Source organism: Asterias amurensis, chromosome 5 (genome assembly GCF_032118995.1).
Source record: "Asterias amurensis chromosome 5, ASM3211899v1".
In the NCBI taxonomy this organism is placed as follows: Eukaryota; Metazoa; Echinodermata; class Asteroidea; order Forcipulatida; family Asteriidae; genus Asterias; species Asterias amurensis.
The window spans coordinates 4,970,729-4,996,918 of record NC_092652.1 but is presented as its reverse complement, the minus strand read 5'-3'; the positions used below and the strand labels follow the sequence as shown (position 1 = coordinate 4,996,918).

The window sequence follows — 26,190 nt, the reverse complement described above, 5'->3', positions numbered from 1 at the left end:
AATTACATCGCAACCCACGTTTCCATACAAATTACATTCTACTACGGTTCTACTAGAAGCGGAAGGAAATTGTATACAATGAAATAATGTCTATAGCTTTTCCCCTTAATTGTTTTACCCCTTTGCCCGCAAGAAAAGAAAAGGGTCTGTACTCGTTAACTGAAAATGCCACGCAGTGGCAATTTAGTTTCCACCCTTAATTGTTCTAAAGAATTACGTGGTCGCTTCAAAAGAACCCGGGTGCACGCGGTGCCGCAAAAAAAAGAATAATATTCATAGGTTTCGATTATTACATTTCATTCTCCCTTTTTTTTTTTTTTTACCTTTCATGGTCAGCAGTTTTTTTTTCTATATTAATATTGATGCTGGACGGTTTTTTGCCCGCAGCTCCGAACCCTGCTTACTTTACACAACATTCCTGAGCGGTAAAACGACGGAATTATTATTAAGTTAGCGCTTCAAACCATATTGCTTGGACACAAAATTCTGCTCTGGTTTTATTTTGGTGAGGAGCGTTTGAAGGTGGGCATTAACATGGGAAAAATAATTGCATCTGTTTTCTCTCATATTTTTTGCCGCGCTTAGGGATAACCGAATCAGTGACGAATCACCACGGTCAAAATTAGGGAGAAGTGCTTTTGAGTTTTTTCAAAGCTTCCGTTGTGATGTATTTGTGAAAGATATGAGGCGGATTTGTCTTCTCTCGTCATAAATAATCGCTTCAGAAACATACAAGTAATCGCGTTCCCTTTGTGCACACAAAGATACCACACTAATAGCGAAAGAGCTGTGGCGGATTTTTCTTTTTGAAACATATTAATTGCTTCACGCACACTCAATGTGTCGCAGGCATCCGCGTTCCCTTCGCCCAAATACACCACGCTTCACGAACACGATCGAGGTTTTATCAACAACGTGTAATGAAAAAAAAGGTTTCGCTGTTCAGGTTGTTCCCAAACAACACTGTCGATTACACTTGAGGATTTTTTTTTGATCTTGTGAAATATTCCGCAACCGCGGTGTGAATATCCACAACATGTTACCACTACACGTTGCTCGTGTTACTTTTAAAGAACAGTCCGCTGAGGTTTCAATGACCGTCTATACTATTACAACCCGACCGCGACCGACCGAGGTTTGGCGTTACAACAAAATTACATGAAAGACAGAAAAAAAAGTGTTCCGTTCAATTAAAAACAACTCCCGGCATTTATTTTATTGCTTCGTTTTTCCCGAGCAGTCAAATTACCACGTTGCAAATTAAATGAAGACGTCTGATGTCCTCCTGTAAATGATAAAACTGCTCTTTCGCGCCAAGAAAATAAAACGTCACGCCATTGACGTTTTGCCTTTCGGGGCTGGTAAACTCATCTGTATCCCCGCAGGATATAATCGGTCATAACAAGAAGAAGTAAAAAACAAAAAATCAAATGAAAGCAACCCTTACATTTAAACTATTTTAATGTAATTATAGACTTTCAATTACTTTATTTAATTTTGTGCACAAAACTATCGCATACCCATTTGTACTGTGTCCTAATGCGCAAAACGCAATCGACACAATTGGGCCGACTAATAGATTCAAAAGCCAGTTATAGTTTGTAATCTTACTGAGGTCAATATCAAAAGCAAGAAATAAAAAATAAAAAAAAACGATGATGGGCGTAAGCAATAGCTGTCAGTGCGCAGTCGGATAATCTCGATTGAATATGTAATTTACAAGACGAAAGAGGTTGACGTAATGTAGACAGTCAGTGATAGTTTTATAACGGCACGCCATGCGTAAAAATACCTGCAATTTATCCGAAGGCAATACACAGGCTTCATGTCAACTTTGACTCAGCGCGCCTACACCATTTCCTAAACACACAGGCTGATGTCATGCGTGCAGCCATGCGCGTAATTCCATTAGGGCCTGTATATTAGCCAGTGGTTGGTTTGTGATCGTCCATCCTCTTTATTACACTGCCAATCAAGCATGATGGGGAGAGATGGGCTGCCATTTTAAAGATTGTTTTCTTTTCCCTTTTTTCCGCTCCTCCTTTTGTGTCGAAGCCGTGATGCTGAGGTAATTCAAACACCACCGAAAACTACACTTTTTTTTTTTTTTTTATCGGATCATTTTTTGGTTCGGTACTTTAAATTTTGTATTATTTATTAGGGATGATATTATGAGTCTTTTTCCCATTAGGTAAACAATATTGCTGGTTTAATTTCCTACATTTTTATCCGGCGTTAAATGTAGCAAACTTTATTGATATAGAGCTGACAAAATAGGCGCAGACAGTGTTCATAATGTGTGTGATCAGCCAAATTGTACGAAAACAGTGAAACAGTTTGCAAATTGTTCAGCATGAAAACACAACGTCTTAACTTCATAATAAATTAGTTTTTAGATTAAACAAACAAGGAGTGTGTTTACCAATCCGATCGTGTTTGATAGTATTATTACCTTTAGTCATCAGTACAGTTATTTGACAAAGGCCTACTAGTCTGCTCGCCCAGGCCTACTCTGCAAAAACTGCGGTGTAAAATTATACTCTTTTCGGTCTAGACATTAGACAACATCACCAAGGTGTTGTTATTCCCATAAATTATCGGTGAAATTAATACTACGTCGGTGTTGTCACCTACAGAAATAATCACTGCAAACACCAAGTTTTGGGCAGTGCGTTATACAAGTGCTATAAGTTTGTTTGATGTGCAAAACATGTTTTCGTACAAAACGAATTTTCTGTTGTTTAAACACATTGTTTCGCTGTTATTAGAGTACGGATATAGCGTCGTAAAATCCGTGTAACATATATAAGCCGTATTGTTTTCCGCTGCGTCATAACTACGTACTGAAACTAAAAAGAGCGCCGTTCCTTCTCTAGCCAACTCCACAGAAAGCAGACTCATTAGGCGTAATGACCTTCCCAGACAAGAAACTGTAAACTTTAATCTCTTAAAAGGCAGGCTAAAAAAATCCCCAATCGCAAAAAAAAAAAAAAAAAAAAACGTAAACAAAGAGAAAAAGTAAATTGATGCTGAAACCGGATGCCTGTCAGTTGCTTTACTCCTCTACCCGTTCATGTTGATAATACGGGAAAATGAAAATAAATAATTAGACCTTCCAATCCATATAATTGATAGAAATCTAGGGATTGCGTGATGTGCTCCGTTAGGAACAAAAGTGTAATTAGGGTGAGCGGTTTTTGACCTGTTACAGTCAACATCTGACCCTGCTCGGTAGGGTAAAAACTGTGTTTAAATGGATCTATAAGTAGAACTTCAAGTCAAATAATTGATATAAATTGAGGGATTGCGTGACGTGCTCTGTTAAATAAAGTGTAGTTTTTGGCCTGATGAACATGGTTTCTTCCCCAGTTTTGTTTTATAACAAAAACATTTGAAAAGCTGGTTTAGAATGTGTCTCGGGAAACAGTCAAACAGTTACCGTACCGGCATTTCATTCTTATCAGGCAGATTTTCGGCACTTCCTAGAAATGCTTATAATAACCACTTCATAACATGTATTTATATCACCCTGTTCCAAAATGCTGCTACCATGCACTGTCACTCGGTGGCTTTTCACCAACGCAACCTACACGTGGATATTTGTATGCAATAGTATTTGGGCGGGAATACATTCTCGTGTCTGTTTTCTTGATCGCGAAGCCCCATTTCCTGCTCGATTCAAGTGTAAAAAGAAATACTTTCAAGTCCCTATATCACGTGGGCTCCTTTTGTTCTCAGGTCCACACTTTGTATGATACAATATTAACCTGAACCCATTGGATAATGTCACGTTAACAAGTAAAACAATAAACAAGTGAAATAGAAGATACCTGTGTGGAGATATTGGAAGCTTTTCTTTTACTGTTTGAAATTAAGCAAAAGATCATGCGCAAAACATGTCATAAAACCTCTTTTACATCAAAATAACGCTGGCTTGTTTTATTCTTTCTCCTCTTCGTCAGACAAACATGGATTTGAAGTTATTCCTTCTAGTTGGAGTGTGTTGTGTGCTCCGTGTATCAGCAGAGTACAAAAGTAAAGGTAAGCCCACAATCTCCAAATTTCTTCGATTACAAGAATATTGCATCTAGAGATCTGGGGCCAATTTCATAGAGCTGCTTAAGCAAAAGTGTTGCTTAAGCACGAAAATAGCTTGCTTATTTTACACATGTTAACATAAATATTGAGTGGAGTCTTGGCCGGTAATCTGATTTAACTAAGCAATGAATTGTTTTGATTAAGCAAAGTTTTGTGCTTAAGCAGCTCTATGAAATTGGGCCCAGATCTTATTTCAGTTGCCTTCAAGTTGACTTGAATTTGCTCCTGGGACATCAAGGTTCCACGTGTATATACACACACTGTATTTTGTGCATCCCGTGGAGCCATCTTTGGTTCTCTCCTCTGTCCCTGTGGTGAAGAACCTCCCTTGGACTTTTTACACAACATTCCTTGGGGGACCCTTTGTCAGTTCCCATTGTCTAGCAAGTTTTTCTCTGTCTCCATGAGATAGCGAATATGAAGTCAGTGGTATATGCAGTTTCAAATCCTACTTATTAGTTAAATACATTGTTTTGGAGTTGCTAAATGAGGTTTGTACGCAGTCTACCTTTAATAGTTGTAATTCGGTTGATGCATCGTCCGTGGCGATCAAGCGATGAAATTGGCGGTCAATCAAGACGCGATATCAATATCAATATGGTTGCTGTGCAGCTCAACACAAACGTATGTTATAGAATATATAGATATAGGCTATCTTAGATCAGGACGTGTCCTGAAACGAAAAAAAGTCACAACAAATACGCAGATTTTAACTAGTTATTTCTTGAAAGGCTATCCTTTGAGAAAGACTCTGTAAGGTCGAAACGTCAGGACGTTAACTATTTTTGTGTTTAATTATTTTATAAAAGGTTTTTCGATGCAAACATTGGAAGCGGATACAGCGTTGATCTGAAAATGTCACACGTTGCAATGTCGAGGCCGTTTTACCCATCGACCAATACCGGTAGATGAGCAATTTAGTGGCGCTTAATGACACGTATAGTACAATGGAAAAAAACAAGATTCAGCTGTCTTATATTGAAACTATCACCGGAAATTGTTTTAAATTAACTAGGTAAAAAACCTTTAACGATTCATATTATTTTTCAAAATGTACACTATGCACGATACAATATTTTCATTTGTCTTTTTGAAACATGACGCATCGGAACGCGAGTACTTCTCCATCGTGATTGTTTTAATCCTACATAAATGAAGTTGTATACAAAACTAAGCGGAGAAATTTCATTTCTAAGGGTGGTCGCGTTTTTTTTTTTTTTTTTTTTTTTTCCTGTTTTTTTTCTCTCCCGATATCACCGAAATTCCGGCGCGTCTTTGTCCAAGCGGGAAGATTAATCCCCAAGGAATACTCAATCTAAGAAGCGTTACCGCGCAGGTATTCTTCATATTATATTATTCAGATATCTGGCGATGACAAGTGATGTAATTGTCCATAAGTGCAGTAGTTCGAAGTGGTATGTTTCTTCAAATACATTATACCATCTAAGCTGCTGTACTCTTTATCACTTAGATTTTTTACTGACAAAATTTTCAGTCAAAACCAAACTTGTGTATCCTTAAAGAACTCCACTGGCCCCAGATACCAAAAACCCTTTGAAATACACTTATCTTTAACGCACTCTAAAACTCGGAACTCACCCACATCAACGATCTTCTTCAAAGAACGTGTACAGTCTCTTTAAACCGGTTTTGAGACTTTTCTTACGGTCGCAAGTTCAATGATATTCAAGAGTGTTAAAATTAAAATCTGATAACCTGTGCCATTTCAAAGACCCGTGAAGGTCTCCGGGCAACAGCAGGTCTCTTTCAAAACATGAATTGTTCAGTGTGTCTGAACAGATATTTACCAAGTTCTTGAATACAGTTTCGCCTCGGACGAAACCCTTGCTCTATCAAGAGTAATTATTTCACCGCAGCGGGGTAGGCTTTTTTGTATTTTCTTCGAACAGTTCCATACTCGGCGTCCATCGCCAAACCGGAACAATTCTTGTTGACACACCAGATATCGACCACATCAGATAAACTGGTTTGAAAGTGCGGATCCCCTGATTGCCATACAATACCAGAATAAGATATCATTTCTGCGATAAATTACTAAGAAACTATAGGGTTTTTTTTTCAACAAAATTGTTTGGATGGGAGCTCCTTCTGATTCCCACCATGTCGACTTGTTCCATTAAAATGTTGAAATTTTGAGCATCACGTTTTTTCGATATTGTTGTAAGGCGCCCAGTAGTACAGAGAAAAAGGTCGTCGCACAAGTAGAGTTCCGTGTTTAAAGGCACTGTACACGTTTGGTAATTGTCAAAGACCAGTGTTCTCACTTGGTGTATCCCAACATAAGCACAAAATAATAAGCCTGTGAAAATTTGGGCTCAATTTGTCATCGAAGTTGCGAAAAAATGATGAAAGAAAAAACACCCTTGTTGGACGAATTTGTGTGCTTTCAGATCAGAATAAAAGACTTCTATCTAGCAAGAATATTTTAGTGAGAAACTTGTCTACCTCTTTCTCAAAAACTACGTTACTTCAGAGGGAGTCGTTTCCCACAATGTTTTATACTTATCAACAGCTCTCCAATGCTCGTTTATACCAAGTAAGTTTTTAAGTTAATTATTTGTTTTGGGTAATAACCAAACGTGTACCTTCCCTTTAAGAGAATGTCTGGCAAAGTACAATATGTGTCACCGTAATGGTCCTTTCTCTATGGTATCACGTATAAAAACCCGCTCTAAGTATGAAAACAGCGTTTACGTAAGTGGTGGTACATTTACTTCTAGTATACTTAACAAAAATAAACCGTCATCCATGTTGACAATATTATCTATCAAGAGTATGAAATGAACCTCCTAAACCTTCTTGGAAGATCTAACTGATTACGAATAAACAATTTAAAAAACAAATTGAAATTGTACTGATAATGCTTTTACATACTTTCAACGATTAAATGTACCCATGATCAAACCCCACCACTCCCCCGTGAATGTCAAACTTTAACGCCCATCATTATCCCAATTCCACCCACTCGACTGCCACGTAGTAACCCCACCTACATTTAGTTTATACCTTATACCTTGAAACACCTTTGATTCCCCAAGCCAATCCACCTTCATTTCATATCGATCAAAACGCGAATTGAAATGTTGATAGCCGGGGACTTTGCGATGAAGGTTATGAGAGAGCTAAAGGCTTGAAGGCATGGGTTCGCAACAATCCAAGAGTATCTTGTTTTACCGCGCTGTCAAATTGCACGGTGTTTAGTGCTGGCCGGTTGATTTCTTTGGCGGTATGCCGTAAGTAAGTCAAAGACCGTTTTTCCAAAACAGTAATTTCCGAGCTCCTCCAGGCCTCTATTGTATATCGGCTATGAACCAAAAAGGCTGAAACTAAATGGCGTGTAACGATGCATGATAAAAAAAAACCCGCTTCTCATATTTTGTTGAATTATTATAACGTAAAAGAGGTTGTCCCGAGGGTAAAGATGCATTTAGGCTGGCCTTGACGGAACAGCTCGCAAAGCAATCTGCGGCCAAGCTCCCCCTGTCGTAAAAAAAAATTAGATAATAATTATATTTTGCACAATTTTGGATCCTGTTCAGCGACCCATTATGATTGGAAGAGACAGGGAGTGTAACAGCCGCGTGGAGTTAATTCCTGAAGGAATGGATGGGATGACCGTGACTCTTGTTGGCCGTTCAAGAGCTAAGCGGGCGCGGGAGATGGGGGTGGGGCGACGGCGGTGGAGAAGGTGGGCTTGCGGAAAGGGGGGTTGGCGGGTTGAAAACACAAACAAAACAAGTATCAAACTGGTCGATACTTGTGGCATGAGAACGAGTTTTGTGATACAATTTTGAACTTTTCTGACTAGAGATCAGATGTATCGAGTTTCCCGTTTTCAACGGAGGACAATAAGAGAGGGTGGGAGTGAAATGCTTTGTTTGCAATACTGCCCAAGTGTCTATTGAAGATAACAATTCCACATACTACACAACTGATTCCACAAAACTAAAAAACTCGGTAGTTAGCCCTACCCCTACCGCCATTGACCAGAGTGAAATATAAACCAATTAGCAGTATCTCGTTTCATATAATATAATATAATAGTAGTGCTCCAAATCTCTATTGAAGACAACACGGATTGTACAACATTGCTGTCACAAACTTAAAAATACAGTAATTGGTAACATAATCCACCCCATTGACCATAAGGGGAAAACAAATCAATTAGCAGTTTCTTGTTACGTTATTATATCCTAAACACATGATGTCATTTAAGTAAAGCACACTTGACTAAAGGTCAACATAAGGTTGCTCATTTCGCTTAATTTGCGCGCCGCGCATACATTGTGCACTTTCCAGTGTTGTACCAGAGTTTTACCTTAACGGTGTCGGCGTGATGACGTCATTGCATTAAGTCTGTAAGCACATATAATGAGTATTTGTAAAACGCATTCGAGAATTAGTCCGATAACATACAATAAACGATAAAATAAAAGGAATCCTTACAATTAAGTAATTATTGTTAAATGCTGCCCATTCAGGTGGAGGTAGTTTTTGTAATTATAATTCTTGGGCGAATGGCTTTATAAGCCGTCTACTGTAAATTCTTAATGAACTATCCAAGTGTATCATTGAAAAAGACACGACAATTACTCCTGAATTGCAGCTTGGTTGCGAATGGTACTAAAAAGTAATCCGCCACATCCCCGTCTTGACCAAAGAATACATTTTAACAACCTCATACCCAGTGGTATATGCCGCGCCATTTCCCCCAAGAACGGTGATTTCAAGCGCAGACTTCGGCGGTTAGCAGAGCCATGAACTTGATACCAATTTCAAAGAGTTGCTTAAGCATAAAAAGTAACTAAGCACAACAATATTGTGCTTACCAGAATAATGTTACCAGCCAAAATGCCATTTCTAATGTTCAATCTTTGACAGGTATCCTGCTTGCCACTGGTTACCGGTAACAATATTTTCTGTTAAGCAGCTCTTAGCTGCTTTTAACTGCCATGTAAACTTGGTCCCTGCACTGTACGGTTTCCACTGTCTAAACTTAATTGTGACGGTGTATGCAGACGGGTGTATACAAACTTCAAACAACAAAAGTGTATGATGGTTTTGCAGTTAACGATAAATAAATAAAATATGATTCTGGTGAGTACTGGATTGAACCGTCTCAAACTGAATGGGACAGGCGTCAACTAACGTTCCCAACATCGCGGAAACGTTTACACAGTGGCGCGCGGGGGGGGGGGGGGGGGGTCCATATAAGGCGCTTCAATAAAACTTAAAAGCTTGCAAGACTTCCAACTTCCTCAGTGTTATGTTGCCATGATGTTTATTTAGTAAATCGAGAAGACTGGAAGGTCTCTTGTCAAAAAAAAAATAAAAGGAAACACGAAACGTGATAATACGAGGTTATCACTAGGTTCACACGAGGAGGTAAAAAACATACACAATGAAAAACACAGCAAGAATCACTTAACGTATATTAGAGAAGGTCTATATACGGCAAACTATCGTTTCTGCTGTTAATGTAGTCCCGGTCCGAGAGAGGAAGTTTATAGGAATCTTGAAAAAAGGTTTTAACAGAAAACGCACCAAACTATGGGGAACCCTAGTCAAAATCAATACCGGCATTTGTGCGTTCACTTTACTTTACGCGGCTGTTGAGTTGGGGAATCGATGGTCGAGGAATATTAACTTGAGAAATGTTGATATGCCTTTACGGTGTGTTCGAGACCAGCACACTGCGTTGTGTTAACCTGTTCATCACCTTCATACCTAAACACGGGATTCGGATGTTAGAACACCGTTTGTGAGCTATCAAAACGAGATAAAATGAATTAAGGGAGATTTTGTTTTTTTTCTTTTTTTGGGGGGGGGATTCTTGTGGAAAGGAGACGTCAACATCTAGGTTGTTGAACCAATCCCGAGTTTGTAATTTCATCAGAGTGGAATTAATATCGGCATGCCTTAACACTGTCTGTTAAGTTTCCGCGCAGACACGTTTTCGAAGCATTTGACTTGACACTTAAGGCATCAACAATGATTCCAAAGTGATCATGTAATTGATTGTTTACAGGGGCACCTTTGGAGATACGTGATCTTTAGAAGTCAATATGCAAAAAGGAGACCCATCACTTTCCCCCTTGGAGGCTAATAACGCAGTTTAACTTGGTATCTGTTACTGTGTAGGGATGCTGCGTGCAGAAGAGACGTTGGTTTGACGGGAGTTAGCTTGCCACCGGGCCTAATTATCGTTCCAAATCGAATCCGCATTGCACGGTCTCGCCGGATATTGGTCAGGAAGACACGAATAGGATACCCGTGCCATTCTCTGCGATTTGGTTGCTTCGGCGAAACAGCCAAAACGATTACTGTTACATGAATGCCCTCCATAGGCCTCGAACAATCATGTGTACGTGTTATCGGACCGACCTGACAGATTAAATACAATTAAAACATCAATGTCTATTGATCGTGAAACAAGATTTTGGAGAAAAACAAAAATCTAATCTGACGGAGAAATGCCAACGGCCTGTACAATGCGGTGCCTTTTTCTCGTCATGGCGCCAACAGAAACATCACCAAGCCGTTTCCTCGTGTTCACGCCTTTATGGGAATCTTTCTGTCGGCCCATAAACGAACCCTGGCACACATACCTACAAAGTGCCTTCTAGATATCTACGTGATCCTTCACTATAAGCCTACAGTGTCAGCAATCAATATTACCGTGTTGAACATCATTCTATTTTATTCCACTTAGTTGTGACGTCAACTTACAAACTAATGACAACATATCAATAAACACGATCAACTTTGTCAAAACCTCTTGTCATAACAAAGCAGAAATCTTGAATTTCTCACACTTTACGTATGAATTACGGGATAAATTAACCAGCCTGGCCCCACTCTCAATAAATTTACACATTATAGACTCTACAAATTTTGGGTAAAAAATGAAAGAGTTCAACAATGCATTGCGTTATTAGCTGCACATCACTATCTTTACAGTTTGAGCGGGCTACTTCAAGGCCTTCTGCACTGCCCCCCCCCCCCCCACCACCGCTTAAGTAAAATTTGCACACGTTGATATTCCCAAACACAAAACGTTTCATCACACACCTACAAAACAATCACCACATCATCGCTGGGGGAAAACAAATTCGTCTGAAAGGTGTGCCAATTCAGTCCTTCTTTAATCATAGTAGCATGATTATGATTGTAGTAACCCGTTGTTAATGCGTTCAGCTAATTGGCACTGTTCGTCTATTTGTCTTCTAGCCGTCACACACATATCGTTTGGGAAGAAAAGTGCAAAATATGTTTCCCAGAAAGATTGCTGGTTGATTTTTTTTTTTTTTGGGGGGGGGGGACAGTGAACGCGGGGACTTAAACGCGTTCCGTTTTCTCGCTCTATCCAATTATTCAATATGTCTAGAGTTACACGTTGATAGAAAATGGTCACTGTACTGCTTCAGTGTGAAAACAAGATTCTTATCATAAAAATGTCTATTAAAAAAAAAAACGAGAGTCGTTATTTTGTGGCATCTCTTCTCAGAGCTTCCGATTGATTTGAATTTTGCTTGGGGAGTGTTATTTGTTTAACCTCCAGCGCAGGAGAGACTGCACTCGAACGTTAGGCTATACATGAATTTTCCTCATCAAAATGGCAGAAGACACTCTATTAGATAAAATCATCAAAAAAGAAAACCTGTATGGAAGAACATTCCCCATGTATTTGCAGCTTCTATTCTGAGTGTTGTGACGAAACATTTGAAGGTGTTCTAAGGGGGGGGGGGGTAAACAAAAAGTGAGGGGTTGGGGTAAAAAAAAAATGGAGAACATGTATTCACAGCGTCTTATGCGTAGTGTGACAGAACATTTTAATGTATTCTATTGGTTTTTAAACCAGTGATGGTTTGCGAGGGGGAGGGGGTAAATGCTGGCAAGATATACATGTACGTAGTCAAAACACTCTCGTGGTTTGCAACGTCGTCGAGGTACCCTGTTTCGGACCGCGACGTCGAGGTACCCCCGTTTCGGATCCTCAGCAGCCCATTACGAAGCCAGGGTCGGGCCAGCAGTGGTCCGGTTACCGTTGGCCGGGCTGCTGTGATCGTTTTAGTAATGATTCGGCCGTGAGTTTATCCATGCTGTCTGCTTGTATTTCGGTGAACGACCACAATGATTCGAATAATGGAACTCCGCGTACTTTCCATGGTTCATCTCAACTGAGATATTGTATCTCCTTTTTTTTCTTCTTTTTCTTTGCCATTCCGAAAATATGTACGTGCGTTTAGATCGGTAACATAGCCTGCAAGTGTTGGGTAGAATATAGCAAGACGGTTCTTTGAAGAACAAACTCTGTCTGGCAAATAGATTTACTCATGGTGTTACCACAAACCGAAATGTATATTGATACCTCAACATGTTATGCCTCAAATCCCCGGACTAAACTCTAGATATGTTCTTATATTTATAAATGTAAGTTATAGGTATTTATACTAGATACTTACATGTATTTACTTCATTGCAACCGTGTGTACTGTGTCCAATACAAAATACGCCGACGATGCATGTATGCGTTCAGCGCTCGTAATCCTATTTGGGAAAATTTATAATCCGTTCTTCTAATTTCATTTCGAACATTTCCGACAAGGCCAGTGAACTATTTTTCACATCAAATTAGCAAGCCCAGACTAACGTTGAATATTACAATCGAAGAAACAGGCCAATATAAGCACAACAATTCAGTTGATATCATTATTACATACCGTTGACCGTATAACCCAGCAGATGCTCAGCTATGTATTTAAGCTGTCACTCATCAAAGTTGCAAAAGATCAATGAAAAAAAAAACACTTGTTGATTTGCTTTGTGTGCTATCAGATGCATTAAATAAAACGCTCTGTTATTATTTGAGCGATAAATGTTTTACCTCTTTCACAAAAACTACTTTACTTCAGAGGGAGCCGTGTCTCACAATGTTTTTTACTATCAAAATATCTCTCCATTGCTCGTTACCGAGTAAGTTTTTATGCTAACAACTATTTGAGTGCGGTAAGCATTATGTGCTCAATGGACTACCGGGGAATAACCGTAAAGTCAGGAAGCACCTGTTACGTTTGCTTTCTACCACTCGGTTTTATGCAATGGACTGTTCTGTCACGAAGTCGTGCACTGGTTGTATCGTAGACTCGTATTACGTGTAAATTAAATGCCCTCAGTTGGCGTTATAATTGAACGCTATAGTGTTACTCTTGAGAACTACACAGTGTCATGCAGAACTATTAATCAATCAACGTTTCGATTTATAATATTCGAGTGGTCTTCATCAGAATTAAACAATATATAACAAACATAAATAGTAACCACACATGCAGCTCAAAGTACTTTGAAACTACACGATTTACCAGGTGAGCCAAAACGATTATATCGTAGCTTTATATTGACGAAAACAGATAAGTTTCTCTCGACCAGTTAATACTAATCGAACTAAATGATTCAGAACGAATTATAAAACAAACCCCTGTTTTCGTCTCCGCTAAAGTGGTCCGGTTTTCTCCAAAAAGCAACCGAGACCGGCGGTGCCAGCCTAATCGTCCGGCCACTCAACAAAAAACATATTTGTCGGTATTTAATAGTCCGTCTTTACGATGTCCAGGAGGAGAGGTATTCTCTTTCTGTTTTCTGTAAACAAAACCACCGTCCGGATTGATTTCAAGCCCGTCGTTTTAGCGAGGTCGCCTTACACGCACGCGTGCCGGTTAGCAATCGTAATTTACCCTCGTGATTGTTTTCTGGCATCTGCTGATTCCCGTTTTTCTTTTTGTACAGTTGGTGTGTGTAGAGGGGTGGGGGGGGGTCTTGCCCGCGTGGTGGAGAGTTACCAATCTTGATTTTTTTCAGGATTCATTAAAATGTTTCTCTCTTTGCTTTCGGATTAAAAGAGACGGTAACCGGACACGAGTTTGCAGAGGGTTTATGTGCAAATGTATTGGATGTGTGCCGCTTGTTTGCTCGGTGCTTCTTGGCTTCAATATTTCTTCTGTAACCTTCGGGAGGACAAAAATGACTGTCATCTTCATAGACTGCAGAAATCATTATCCCACGATCTTATAGTACTGGATTCTAGAGCACGACTCATTGATACAGGGACGTTGGGGCCAGTGCCCTGGACCACGTTCCAGATAATGCTTAAAGCAGAATATGCTGCTTAACGGCAGTGGACACTATTGGTAATTACTCAAAAACAGCATAAAACCTTACTTGGTAACGAGTAATGGGGAGAGGTTGATATTATAAAACATTGGGAGAAACGGCTCCCTCTGAAGTAACGTAGCTTTCGAGAAAGAAGTAATTCTCCACGAATTTTATTTCGAGACCACACATTTAGAATTTGAGGTCTCGAAATCAAGCATCTGAAAGCAGACAACTTCGTGTGACAAGGGTGTTTTTTCTTTCATTATTATCTCGCAGCTTCGACGACCGATTGAGCACAAATTTTCTCAGGTTTGTTATGTTATGCATGTTGAGATACACCGAGTGAGAATACTGGTCATTGACAGTTACCAATAGTATCCAGTGTCTTTAACAGTTCCCTGCTAAGCAGGAATGAGTAGGATACCAGTCCATATTTGTATATGTTACATGGTATTGTGGCTGGTAACCTTAATCTAGAAAGCATAATCTGGTTCGCAATATGATTTAAGTTGGGTTTATTGTAAACATTCAGACGTAAATCCATGTTAATTTTGGGGAAATGGAACTACACAAAGAAAGGTTTGACTTGTTAAAATTCATTAAGCGAAACGTAAGTAGACACCATACTAGATAATTCTATTCGAATCTTGTAAAGTCAAGTTTTCCCTTTGCAAGAAGTATCTGACAATCGACTAAAAAAAATTTAAAAATGATGTTCTTTCCCCCATATGTTTTAATTGTTTTAACAATTGAACCAAATTAGATTTAAAACAATCTAATCTGGTTCAATTCACGCATTGTATAGGTAAAAAGTAAACATTTTGATGTATCTTATCTTCATTTGACTCTTGTGTTCTGTTTCACTGAAGGTGTCCTTTTGTAAATAATTTTGATAACACCAACTTCTGAAAAGATCAATATGGGAATCAAAATGATTAAAAATAGGAATTTATCATCATGCAGTTAGCAACCTGTTTTTGGTTGCAGCGCCCTAAGAGCAGACGTGTGTCCACGTTTTGCCTTGGTTAATTTGATCTTAATTGTTTGCTTAATTGTAAAAAGTGCAATGATTTTGTATAATTTCCCCTTGACATTAAACTTCATGTCGATTTTGCACAAAGGATGATGGCAGAGTTTTATCATGGCCCTTCTAACAAAATCATTGACCCCTATTGTATATTCCATTCACACGGTAATTTAAATTCATCGATGTGCTATTGTGCACCATCTTACCCTTTGAAGAAAAACTACATAACGACAAAAATACAGTATCTATATGGACAAAAGATGACCGCATTCACTCTGAAATCACAATAATTATAAAGCCCACACCGATAATAGTTCCCAGGAGGAATGTTTCTCTCTGAAATGCGTCTTAATTGGAGCCCTAATCACCAATGCTGCAATCGAAACAAGCCCAAATGGACGCGCACAGAAAATCGCTAACGAACCATTTACGCTCTATTCAAAGTAACCAAAGAACATGATGACCAGTCACTTTAGAGACACTGTACACTAGTGGTTATTGTCAACGACTATTCTTCACAGTTGATGCATCTCAACATATCCATAAAATAGCAAACCTTTGAAAACATGAGCTCAATCGGTCGTCGAAATTGAGAAATATTAATGAAAGAAAAAAAACACCCTTGTCGCACCATGGTCACACGAAGTTCTGTGCTTCCAGATGCTTGATTTCGAGACCTCTAAATTCTAAATCTGAGGTCTCGAAATCAATTTCGTGGAAAATTACTTCTTTCTCGAAAACTACGTCACTTCAGAGGGAGCTGTTTCTTACAAAGTTGTGTACTATCAGCCTCTCCACACCCCATGAGGTTTTGTGAAAAAATGCGGATATGTTTCGATTTCGAGTTTCCTTTGGTGTATCGGCACCGCCCGGTCACCGCCCGGTCACCGGTTGCACATTGGCTCGGGTATAAAGGGAAAACGTATAGCACCTAACAATGTTGCGAGAATTGAACTTGTTTGTAGTCTGTGGTCGCATTGCATGGGCAGATTGTGCATAAGACATGCAAGAATGGCGAGGTAACACGAGGATCCTGACGAGAAATAATGTATAAAACATACAAATGTTTTTTTTTGTCAGATGTCGGGTTTCTACATGCAAGCTGCAAATTATATCCAACGCACACTACAATCTCATCTCAAATCATAAACCTATAATAAACATATTGTCTCAAAAACGACTGTCGGTGCAATCTTTCAACAACATTTCTTTTGTCAACCTCGATTACTGGGGAGTGACATGCTTTTTTTTGTTGCTTTTTTTTTAACTCAATAAACAAAAAAATTATGTTAAAAATGTGAGTGGAGAACTCATTTTGTGCGAGTGTTTGCAAACTGTGTGTGCGACTATAAAACCGTTACGATCTCGTCAACTTCACAACGAACGTGATACAATCATTTGGGGCAAACAGAAACACAGTGAACAGTACTTATCGAATCCTGTAAATTCAGCTTACTTTAAAGGCACAGGACTCAAAATAATAATAAGTAGGCATACAAACATACTTGGTAACGAGCAATGGAGAGCTGTTGTGTGAGAAACGGCTCCCTCTGCAGTAGCATAATCCTCACTCAAATTAAAGGAATTCAGGATTTAGGCCTTTTGTATGGCATCTGAAAGCACGCACATGTTTGCAACACGTGTATTTTGTTGTTGTTGTTGTTGTTGTTGTTATTATTCTCTTGCAACTGCGATGACCAATTCAGCATAAATTGTTATTATTGTTGTTTTTTTGTGTTTTTTTCTTGTTTTTTTTTGCATATGCTTAGATACACCAAGTAAGAGTACTGGTCTTTAACAGTTACCAAATGTATCCATACCTTTAAAGCCATTATACACTTTCGGAACAGGAAAAAAAAAGTTCACAGATTTACAAATAACTTACAGGGTTTACAGAAGGTAATGGTGAAAGGCTTCTCTTGACATATTATTCCATGAGATGCTTTACATTTTGAGAAAACATTAAAACAATAATTATCAATTCTCGATATAAAATACGAGAATGTTGGAACTAGGGTGTGGATGAGGTAAACTCAACAATCGGCAGGGACGCATTTTAACGAGAAACATGTTTGGCCTCCTTTCCCCAAACACCACACATCAGTGGAACTGGAATAATAATATTAAGCACATGTTTTACTTTAGAAAAAGGGTAAACAAAAAGATGTAGTTTTTCGATTCGGTCAAGCTGCTCAACTATTGCGTAATATACATAACCATTATAACAATATTAAAGGGAAAACATTGTCTCGAATAGGAGACTTTTGTGACGCTTGGTGGCAGCAGACTTACCAGGTAAAATCCACTGTTCTTGGTAATGTGCGCATGCTCAGAACTACGTAAACAATGGAAATTTACCTGGTAAGTCTGCTGCCACCTAGCGTTCCAAAGTCTCGAATTAGGCACTTTGGGTTGAATTTATATTGGAAAAAAACATCCACCAGGCAATGAGTTTGAAATAGCCGCAGTGCGTGGAATTAAGCTGTTGGAATGGCTCTTTCTTCTACATCTCACCAACGGGTGCTAGAAGAATCGCAGAAAGCAGAAAGCCAAAATAATGCTTGCGCATAATTGCTAGATTATATTATAAGGTAGCATTTTCCCCATACCTTTTAGCCGTGAGAACTACGAGAACTGTAGAGGACCCATGGGGACTTTCCTTTATTTTTTGTTCAATATCAAGGCATGATACTTTCTTTGGGTTGATTTGTAGTTTGATGCATCATTCTCAGCGAGTGACGTTGGGAGCTGTATTTTACGATCAATTCATCATCTTACAAACAACACATAAACCTTGTACCTATGTACAAATGGGATATGACTGTGACAAGACCAAATTGCACTGTAGTAGTAGTATATGAACAAGCTATTATACACTGCATTTCACAATAACCGTCTCAATGCGCTTTACAGTTAGTAAAGTGGGGTACATGAACGCAATGTTATAAAATCTTCTCAGAGTTGGACACGTCACGAGGCGATATCATACAAGCTCTACTTCACAGTAGATCGAAAACGATACCGCCGCCAGCAGCCAAACAAAAATCACTTCTGTCGTTCAGTGCTTATAGGGGCAAGGGTTTGGATATACCGAAGTGTTTTTAGTTTGACAAAACATTGAGGTTGGGGCCTGATTTTTCAATCGATAATTACGAAAAATTCAGAAGTGCACAAAATAAATATCAAAATAGCATTTCAATTGTAAACAACCGTTATAAACAAGTACAATTAGCATTCCCGTCAACCATAATTCGCTCAAGTACCTGTTTAAGTTTTCAAGGGAAAGGAAATAAGTAATCACTTCACTCACGAAGTGGAGTCGAAAACATCCTCAGCAAAGATTTCCCACAACCGCCATATTGAATTTGTGTCTCTTGCCTCTCAGACTCGTTGCAACGACAAGTCTTATAGAGAATTGTAATCAGGTTCCTTCATGCCCTAAATCCGATTACCGCTCGCGGAGTCTCTGTCGACTAAAAAGTGGTACAATTTCTCTGGTGATTAATTATTCATTTTCCCCGGTGACTACCCTCCTCAAGTGGGAGTACAAAGTGTGACATTCTTTTAAGTCCTAGTTTTACACAGCATTTGGGGGTCCAGCGAGGTTTGAATGTGTGATTCATTTCATCGGTTATCGTGTCCTAAACAATTTCATTATCTGCTGGCATCTGGATCGTGAACCGTATCAGGAAACTTTCCAAAGGAAGAAGTTCAATTGACCGACAGTTCGCCCGAGGGTTCCTTTTCTTAACTGTATAATTAAAACCGATATTAGGTCTCGATGGTATTTACAAACTGTGTACGAGAAGAAGGCATAAGCCGTTTTTACCGTTTTGATGCATGCTATCATGGCGTGTACTCAAATTCAAGTCCGATTCAATACCCACGAGCCTGGTCCGGATTACCGTTATATTGACTGACAACAACCCCGGAACAGACTAACCCGGATTATGATAAGCTTGACCCGGATTGCTCTGTATTCATTGTTCCGGATTACGGTCAGCTTGACCCGAAGTGTTATGTCTCCATTGTCCTAGAATATTGCCAGCTTGACCTGTATTGCTTTGTCTGCAATGTCCTAGAATATGATCACCGTGGCCCGGTTTTGTTCTGTCTACATTGTCCCGGAATGCGATCAGCTTGTGACCCGGTGTTGTTCTGTTTTCATTGTCCCATAATGCGATCAGCTTGACCTGGTTTTGTTCTGTTCAATGTCCCGGAATGCAATCAGCTTGACCCGGTTTTTGTCTGTTCAATGTCCCATAATGCAATCAGCTTGGCCTGGTTTTGTTCTGTTCACTGTCCCGGAATGCAATCAGCTTGACCCGGTTTTGTTCTGTTCAATGTCACATAATGCAATCAGCTTGACCTGGTTTTGTTTTGTTCAATGTCCCATAATGCAATCAGCTTGACCTGGTTTTGTTCTGTTCAATGTCCCGGATTGCAATCAGCTTGACCCGGTTTTGTTCTGTTCAATGTCCCATAATGCAATCAGCTTGACCTGGTTTTGTTCTGTTCAATGTCCCGGAATGCAATCAGCTTGACCCGGTTTTGTTCTGTTCAATGTCCCATAATGCAATCAGCTTGACCTGGTTTTGTTCTGTCCAATGTCCCGGAATGCAATCAGCTTGACCCGGTTTCGTTCTGTTCAATGTCCCATAATGCGATCAGCTTGACCCGGTTTTGTTCTGTTCAATGTCCCGAAATACGATCAGCTTGACCCGGTTGTGATCTGTTCAATGTCCTGGAATGCGATCAGCTTGACCAGGTTTGTTCCGTTTCCATTGTCCGGGAACATGCCCAAGATAGACTCTCTGGGAAAGCAAATGACACACATATATACTGATGCAGTATAGCAGACAAACATTTTAATTCGATCTAGACCGTGTTAATGAACTACTTTAAACCGACATGGAATCGAGACCAGATTGACCTTAGTGATTCGAGGAAAGACTTTGTCTCAAAACTTTCAAGAACAACTGCTCGAACACTAGTCTGTAACAAAACTGAACAATGCTGGTCAAGTTAAAACAAAACGGGACAGTGCTGTATTAACAATAATCGGAAATTAGTCACAACGCTGACCCACAAACTCAAATAAGATTATATCTCAATCAATAAATCAATCGATCAACCAATCATTATATACTACAGTCAGTGTCAGTGACCCTCAGTTCGGGTTTTAACCAGACTTCATGACAGATCAATCAAGGTTCAACGATGTGCACAGCCAAACTCATTGGTACACATTTGTTGCCATGGCCATCCTATAAAGAACGGTATAAAAAACCTTTGATGATCGCAAAGATCTTACTTTCAAATTTATATCAATTAACAATCCATGTATCAATGATGCATTTCAGAATTTTTAATCAGGATCATTCTTCTTGCAAATTCGATACGAAATTTTTACGTCACAAATTCGCAACGAATAATTCGCACGAAATGACTGAGTTAATCAATATTTGTATGTTGTTCATGTTGTGTCTTGTTGCATTACAAAACGGGTAACCATGATTGTGGACGAGCATACATCAGATTGTGTCCGATTTTCAGCCCAACTCATTTCATAGAATCTAGCCAATACATGCATAATAAATGTGTCAAGGCCAGATTGGTCACAATAAGCCTTTACAAATCTTACTATAAATAATAGCAGACAATTTGTATTGCGCCAAATCAATCTAAAATATTAATGGACAAAATGCATAAATAAACAAAAAACCGGAACACTTTGAAATCAACGAAGCTTATTTTTCGGAGGTGATGTGCTGAACCGACGGAATTATGTTAATTTGTGTTTTAACCATCTTCTTCTTCTTCATTTCTTAGTCCTACGCAACGGTTGATAAATTATGGAGGGACACACAATGGCATGTCCAATTCTTACGATCCGGGGTATGGCCATGGGGGTGGATTAAACAAGTTAACGAACGCAGTCTCCAAAATCAAATACGGCTCTCCTCTTAAAACCTGCAACCAAGGTGTTCTGCGTCTATGGGTAACCAAATTGTGCAATTTGTGCGAGTTTTTCGAGACAGGTGCCGAGGTATAACTTGCGCAAACCCTGTATATCGGGAGTCGTGCTCTCATATTCTGTACCTTCTTGAGACCAGGGGAAAAAAAGGGAATTAAATAAACGGACTCCATAGGCAAGTTCTAAAGACCGGGGTGCTTCACAACTGAGTGTGTTCAAAGTCTATGGGAAAGTTGAAGTACAGGGACAATAGAAAGAACAAAGGATGTCTCCACAGGAACGCAACAAAGGGAATGTGTCGAACTTTTCGTGTATTTAAAATGATGGTACACTCTTGAAAAAAAAAGTGAGAGTTGACCCGGATTCAGAACCTCGGGAGGCCTGACCCAAATCCGGGTCAGCCTGACTCGTTTCTGAATTATGATAAGGACCCAATTACATGAAACTGTTTAAAGAGATTGGACACTATTGATAATTGTCACAGACCAGTCTTCCCAACTTGTGTATCTCAACATATGCATAAAGTATTAACAAACCTGTGAAAATTTGAGCTCAATTGGTCGTCAAAGTTGCGAGATATGAATGAAATAAAAACACCCTTGTCACACAAAGTTGTGTGCTTTCAGATGCTTGATTTCGAAACCTCAAGTTCTAAATCAGAGATCTCGAAATCAAATTCGTGGAAATTACTTTTTCTTCTCGAAAACTACGTTACTTCAGAGGGATCCGTTTCTCATAATGTTGTACACTACAAACCTCTCCCCCATTACTCATTACCAAGTAAGGTTTTATGCTAACAATTATTTTTAGCAATTACCAATAGTGTCCACTGCCGTTAAGTACAAAATACAACCAAGCGCAAAACAAACGTGCCAACCAGTAAAAGGTTACCGGCCAAACTACCATAAAATGTTTACGATTTGGGACTGGTATCCTTCTAATTTCTGCTTAGCAGAAAGTTGTTAAGCAATATGTTCTGCCTAAGCAGCTCTATGAAATTGGGCATAGAGAGTGTAAATACGAAAGTGGAGTCTTGCTTCAATAGGCCTAGATAAATTTGATGATATGTGCTTTATGCCATGAAATTAAGGCTTTATACTAAGTTACCCCTTCGATAAAAAAAAATTGTATAGAAATTATATACATACATAGGGGGATTTCGGGAGCCGTTTGGTCGCTCACTGTTTGTACATTGAGGCATTTTGGGATTAAACTATTTCTTACGGTGATCGATCGCGCCAATCAGCTGCACACACATCGTGCCAGTATTAGTTCTCAAACACCGTGCAGTATTAGCTCTCAAACAAGAGCTCCGGGGCAGAATGTCCCCCTATCCATCGATGCACAACATTCAGAAATTGAGCGGTGTGCTAAAAAAAAGAGAAGAAAAAAAATGAAAGTGGAGGGATGGTATCTAGGGATTAGTCTCTTACTCCAGACGCTCTCATATAGACCGGGTAATAGGCGTGAACGAGCCCGTAATTATGGTTCTGAAACCCCCACTAGCGTATCCAGTATCGTCAGGCTTTGATTGTACCCGGTACGGGATGGACTCCCTCAAGGTCCTGAGAGAATTAACACAGGATTTGGATCAGGGAAAGAAAATCAAAGTTGGAAACATGGCCGTTAGTGATGGGTTATTTATATATTACATATCCGACGAACATGTGTACAACTCCCCCCCCCCCCCCCCCCCAATGCACGGGACAGCTTACCAATGCAAAAATATGTTCAATTTGTTTGAGTTAAATTATCATTTAAGGAAGGCAATTATTGCAATCCCTCCATCTTGACTTGACCTACTCGAGAGAACTTGAGAACTGTCGACTAAATTGTTAGAAAGAAAGAAAAGCAACCATGCATTGCGTGCAAAAGGATGGTTTAAATAAATCTTTGTTTGTTTGTTTGTCGGTGGGTTTTTCTTAAGTTAAATTATCATCTTAAAAGAAGAACTTTACTGCCATCTCCGTCTTGATTTGCCCAAACAGGCGTGTTGTCATCATCTTTGAGAGAGCTTGACAAAAAAATGTAGATGCAAAATGATGACAGATTTGTCAGGCCCTTTTCATTTTGTAAAGGGCACTTCCGTTTGAAAATTCCAATGTTCATGGAAAATATTTGTAGGGACACAAAGGCCAATACCAGGGCATGACCACCTTCGTGGCATCAAATTAATTCCAGATAAGAAAGATGTACTGCGTGCCACGGTTTGAAACAAGTCTTAGCTTACGACTAACTGTTCTGTCTTGTTTGTTGTTTTGTTTTACAGCCATGCAGGCCGAAAGGACGGGACAGCTTCGCCGCCTGAATCCGCGCTTCGGGCGGAATTTCGTCTTGCCGCCCTTAACCGACGAGAACAACGCCATTCAAGACGCCGAGAACCGGGAAGAACACATGAACGAGATCCTGAACACGATACCTGGCGAGGCTGACGAAATGGAACCAGGCATGGCTGACGGCACATGGCGCCTACCCCTCGAGAACCAACTTTTCAAATACTTCAACAGACCCCGTCGGTATTAAACCGTCTAAAACAGAGTTTCACCAACACCCCAACCCCTTTAACTTTTAGATAAGAAAAAAACAATCAAATCCGACCAAAGATTAAAACACACTAAGATAGAGAAACCATTTTAAATTGATTTTCAGTTCTGGGCCCAATTTCATAAAACAAACATGTAAGCAGCCGTGGTGGTTACGGGGCGTCCCCTAGAAGAAGTTATATTTCATAAAGCTGTTAAATACTGTAAGCAAGGGTAAATGCTCGATAACCCGCGGTTAGCACGAGAGTGACGTTAAAAAATGCAGTTTCGTGTTGAACGTGCATGCGCGTCGAGAATTTGCCTGCTTACTTGGGAAACTATGGTGAAATACGCGATGCTAACGCCCAATTTTCTGCTACAGTAAGCACAAAAATGTGCTAACCGGTAAACAGCTTTATGAAATTGGGCCAAGTTTGTAGAATGGTCCATTGATACCATAGCAATTATAATTTCGATACCAAGCCTTCATTACTGTTAACAGATATTGAAACAGAAGCATAATGTATTGTCAAGGCGACTCTCTAATTCCCGTTGTCTTTGTTGAGAAGACGTGCGACGTGAAAAGAGAAGCGCCGATTCTTTAACTTATTGCACCTCGTGGGCGGTGCATTGAAATCCGACAGACTGATTCCACGCGCCACACGCGGCAAACGAGTTTACGAGAAAGTTTGTGTCGTGTTTGTTTTATTTGTCGTCGTCCATTTTGGTTTTCACCGCCTTTATTCACAAACAGAAAGTTCGGGTGCGCATGTTTCAGTCAACTACTGACAAGGAACGTACATGCGCAGTGACGCACTCACTCGAACGTTTCGTTTGGGAGCCCAGTCAACCATCGGTACCACGGTTTCAACACTACACCATTGCTTTCCGCGTGTTCGCCATAGTGTCACTGGTTCCGCTCTGCGCTATACACATGTTAGCATGTAACTGGCTATTGGCACCAGTCATGAGGCTGGTTCCAATTGGTTGACCGCAGAAGTCAACAAATGGTCGACCAGCCTGGGTGCGAGTCAAAGTTTTAGTCATCATTCAGTTAAACCCATAGTGCGCACTCGAACTTGCTCATAGGTGCACGGGTGAGTAGAAACACCCGAGGTCGCTTATAGCCTATTAGTCCATGTCTTAGGCCCTTTTCGAATCCACGGCTTCGGGCTTCAGCTTCGGCTCAGGCTAGCTTGGCCCTGCGGTTGTTTTTGACAAATTGCGCGTGCTTCGCGTACGCGCTCAGTGCTTCAGACGAGAGGACGGAGCATGAAGCCGAATCCAAAGCCGAAGCCGTGGTTACGTAAAGGGCCATTAGTGTAGTGTCCTTGGATTGTACCGTCATGATGGCGTTTTGTTTCAAAATGTACTAATTATTACAACCGTTTTAAAATTGAAAACCTCGTTCTCAGGTTGGAATAACTACCCATCTTGTGGGCGAGCAATGAAGGCAGTTATTTATTCCCAGTGGACGAGGTTGTGTACAAAACGATATCTGGTTATCATAAAAGGGAATCCGGGTGTTTTGAATTAGTCTTGTTTGTACAAAACAAAAGGAAAAGTCGGCAGAAAGAAAATAAAACAATGAGGGGAAAATGTCCTTGATTTAACGGTTAGTCATCTTTGTTGTGTGTTTGTGTGTGTTTACTTTTATGTCTAACAAAGTTGTGCCACCATGTTTGCTTTACACTAACCAATACTACTAATAAAATAGTGTGGAATTTAACAATCATTTTGTGCTTATTTCTCATAGTGAGTATAAACTAAATGTAGATTTCCACACATGTAAGAAAACACAACCCCATACAGTATTCAATACATGTACAGTATAGTTCTTTAACACGTGACTCTAGATTCAGTTGTGTACCAATGGCCATCGAGTGTTAATGGCGACATTTCAAACACAGATCCATGAAGTAAAATATTCATTTTGCTTACAATCAGTTTGATCCAGATAGAGTTAGCCTGGCCTGAAACTCTGCCATATTTTAGGCTGACTTGATTGCTAGTCAGAAAGGCATGAACAAACCGGGTCAAAACACCAATCCGGAAGCCATAAGGGTCTAGTGTGAATAAACAGGTCAATGCCGACCGTGATAAGAGTCAGTCTGACCCTTGACCCCTACCAGACATTCTGAGAGATTGTATCTGAAAACATCAAGTCTGGGTTAGCAAAAACATCAGTTCTATCGGATCTACTAAAGTCACCTCAAAGACTGCATACTTAAATAACTGTATTAAAACCATTGTTTATCGTTTTGAAGCTTGTAAATATGGGATGAAATGCAAACGAACTTTATGTCACAAGTGGTTTCAATCCAAAAAGTAATGGTTAATTTAGAGATTTGTTTATATGAAATAAATTGTGTAAAAACGTTCACATATAAAAG

At 39.7% G+C, this 26,190-nt stretch overlaps 1 protein-coding gene across 1 annotated transcript in view; it reads left to right on the top strand.

Annotated features, from left to right (window-relative positions):
* The window catches only part of LOC139937656 (uncharacterized), a 33,847-nt gene extending 7,869 nt beyond the window's left edge, over positions 1 to 25,978 (top strand). Inside the window, exons 2-3 of the mRNA XM_071932905.1 lie at positions 3,963 to 4,041; positions 23,545 to 25,978. Of these exons, the coding sequence (XP_071789006.1) occupies positions 3,969 to 4,041; positions 23,545 to 23,798 (327 nt within the window). The 5' untranslated portion in view covers positions 3,963 to 3,968 and the 3' untranslated portion in view covers positions 23,799 to 25,978. The remainder of the gene's footprint in view (positions 1 to 3,962; positions 4,042 to 23,544) is intronic.
* The last annotated feature ends 212 nt before the right edge of the window (positions 25,979 to 26,190 follow it).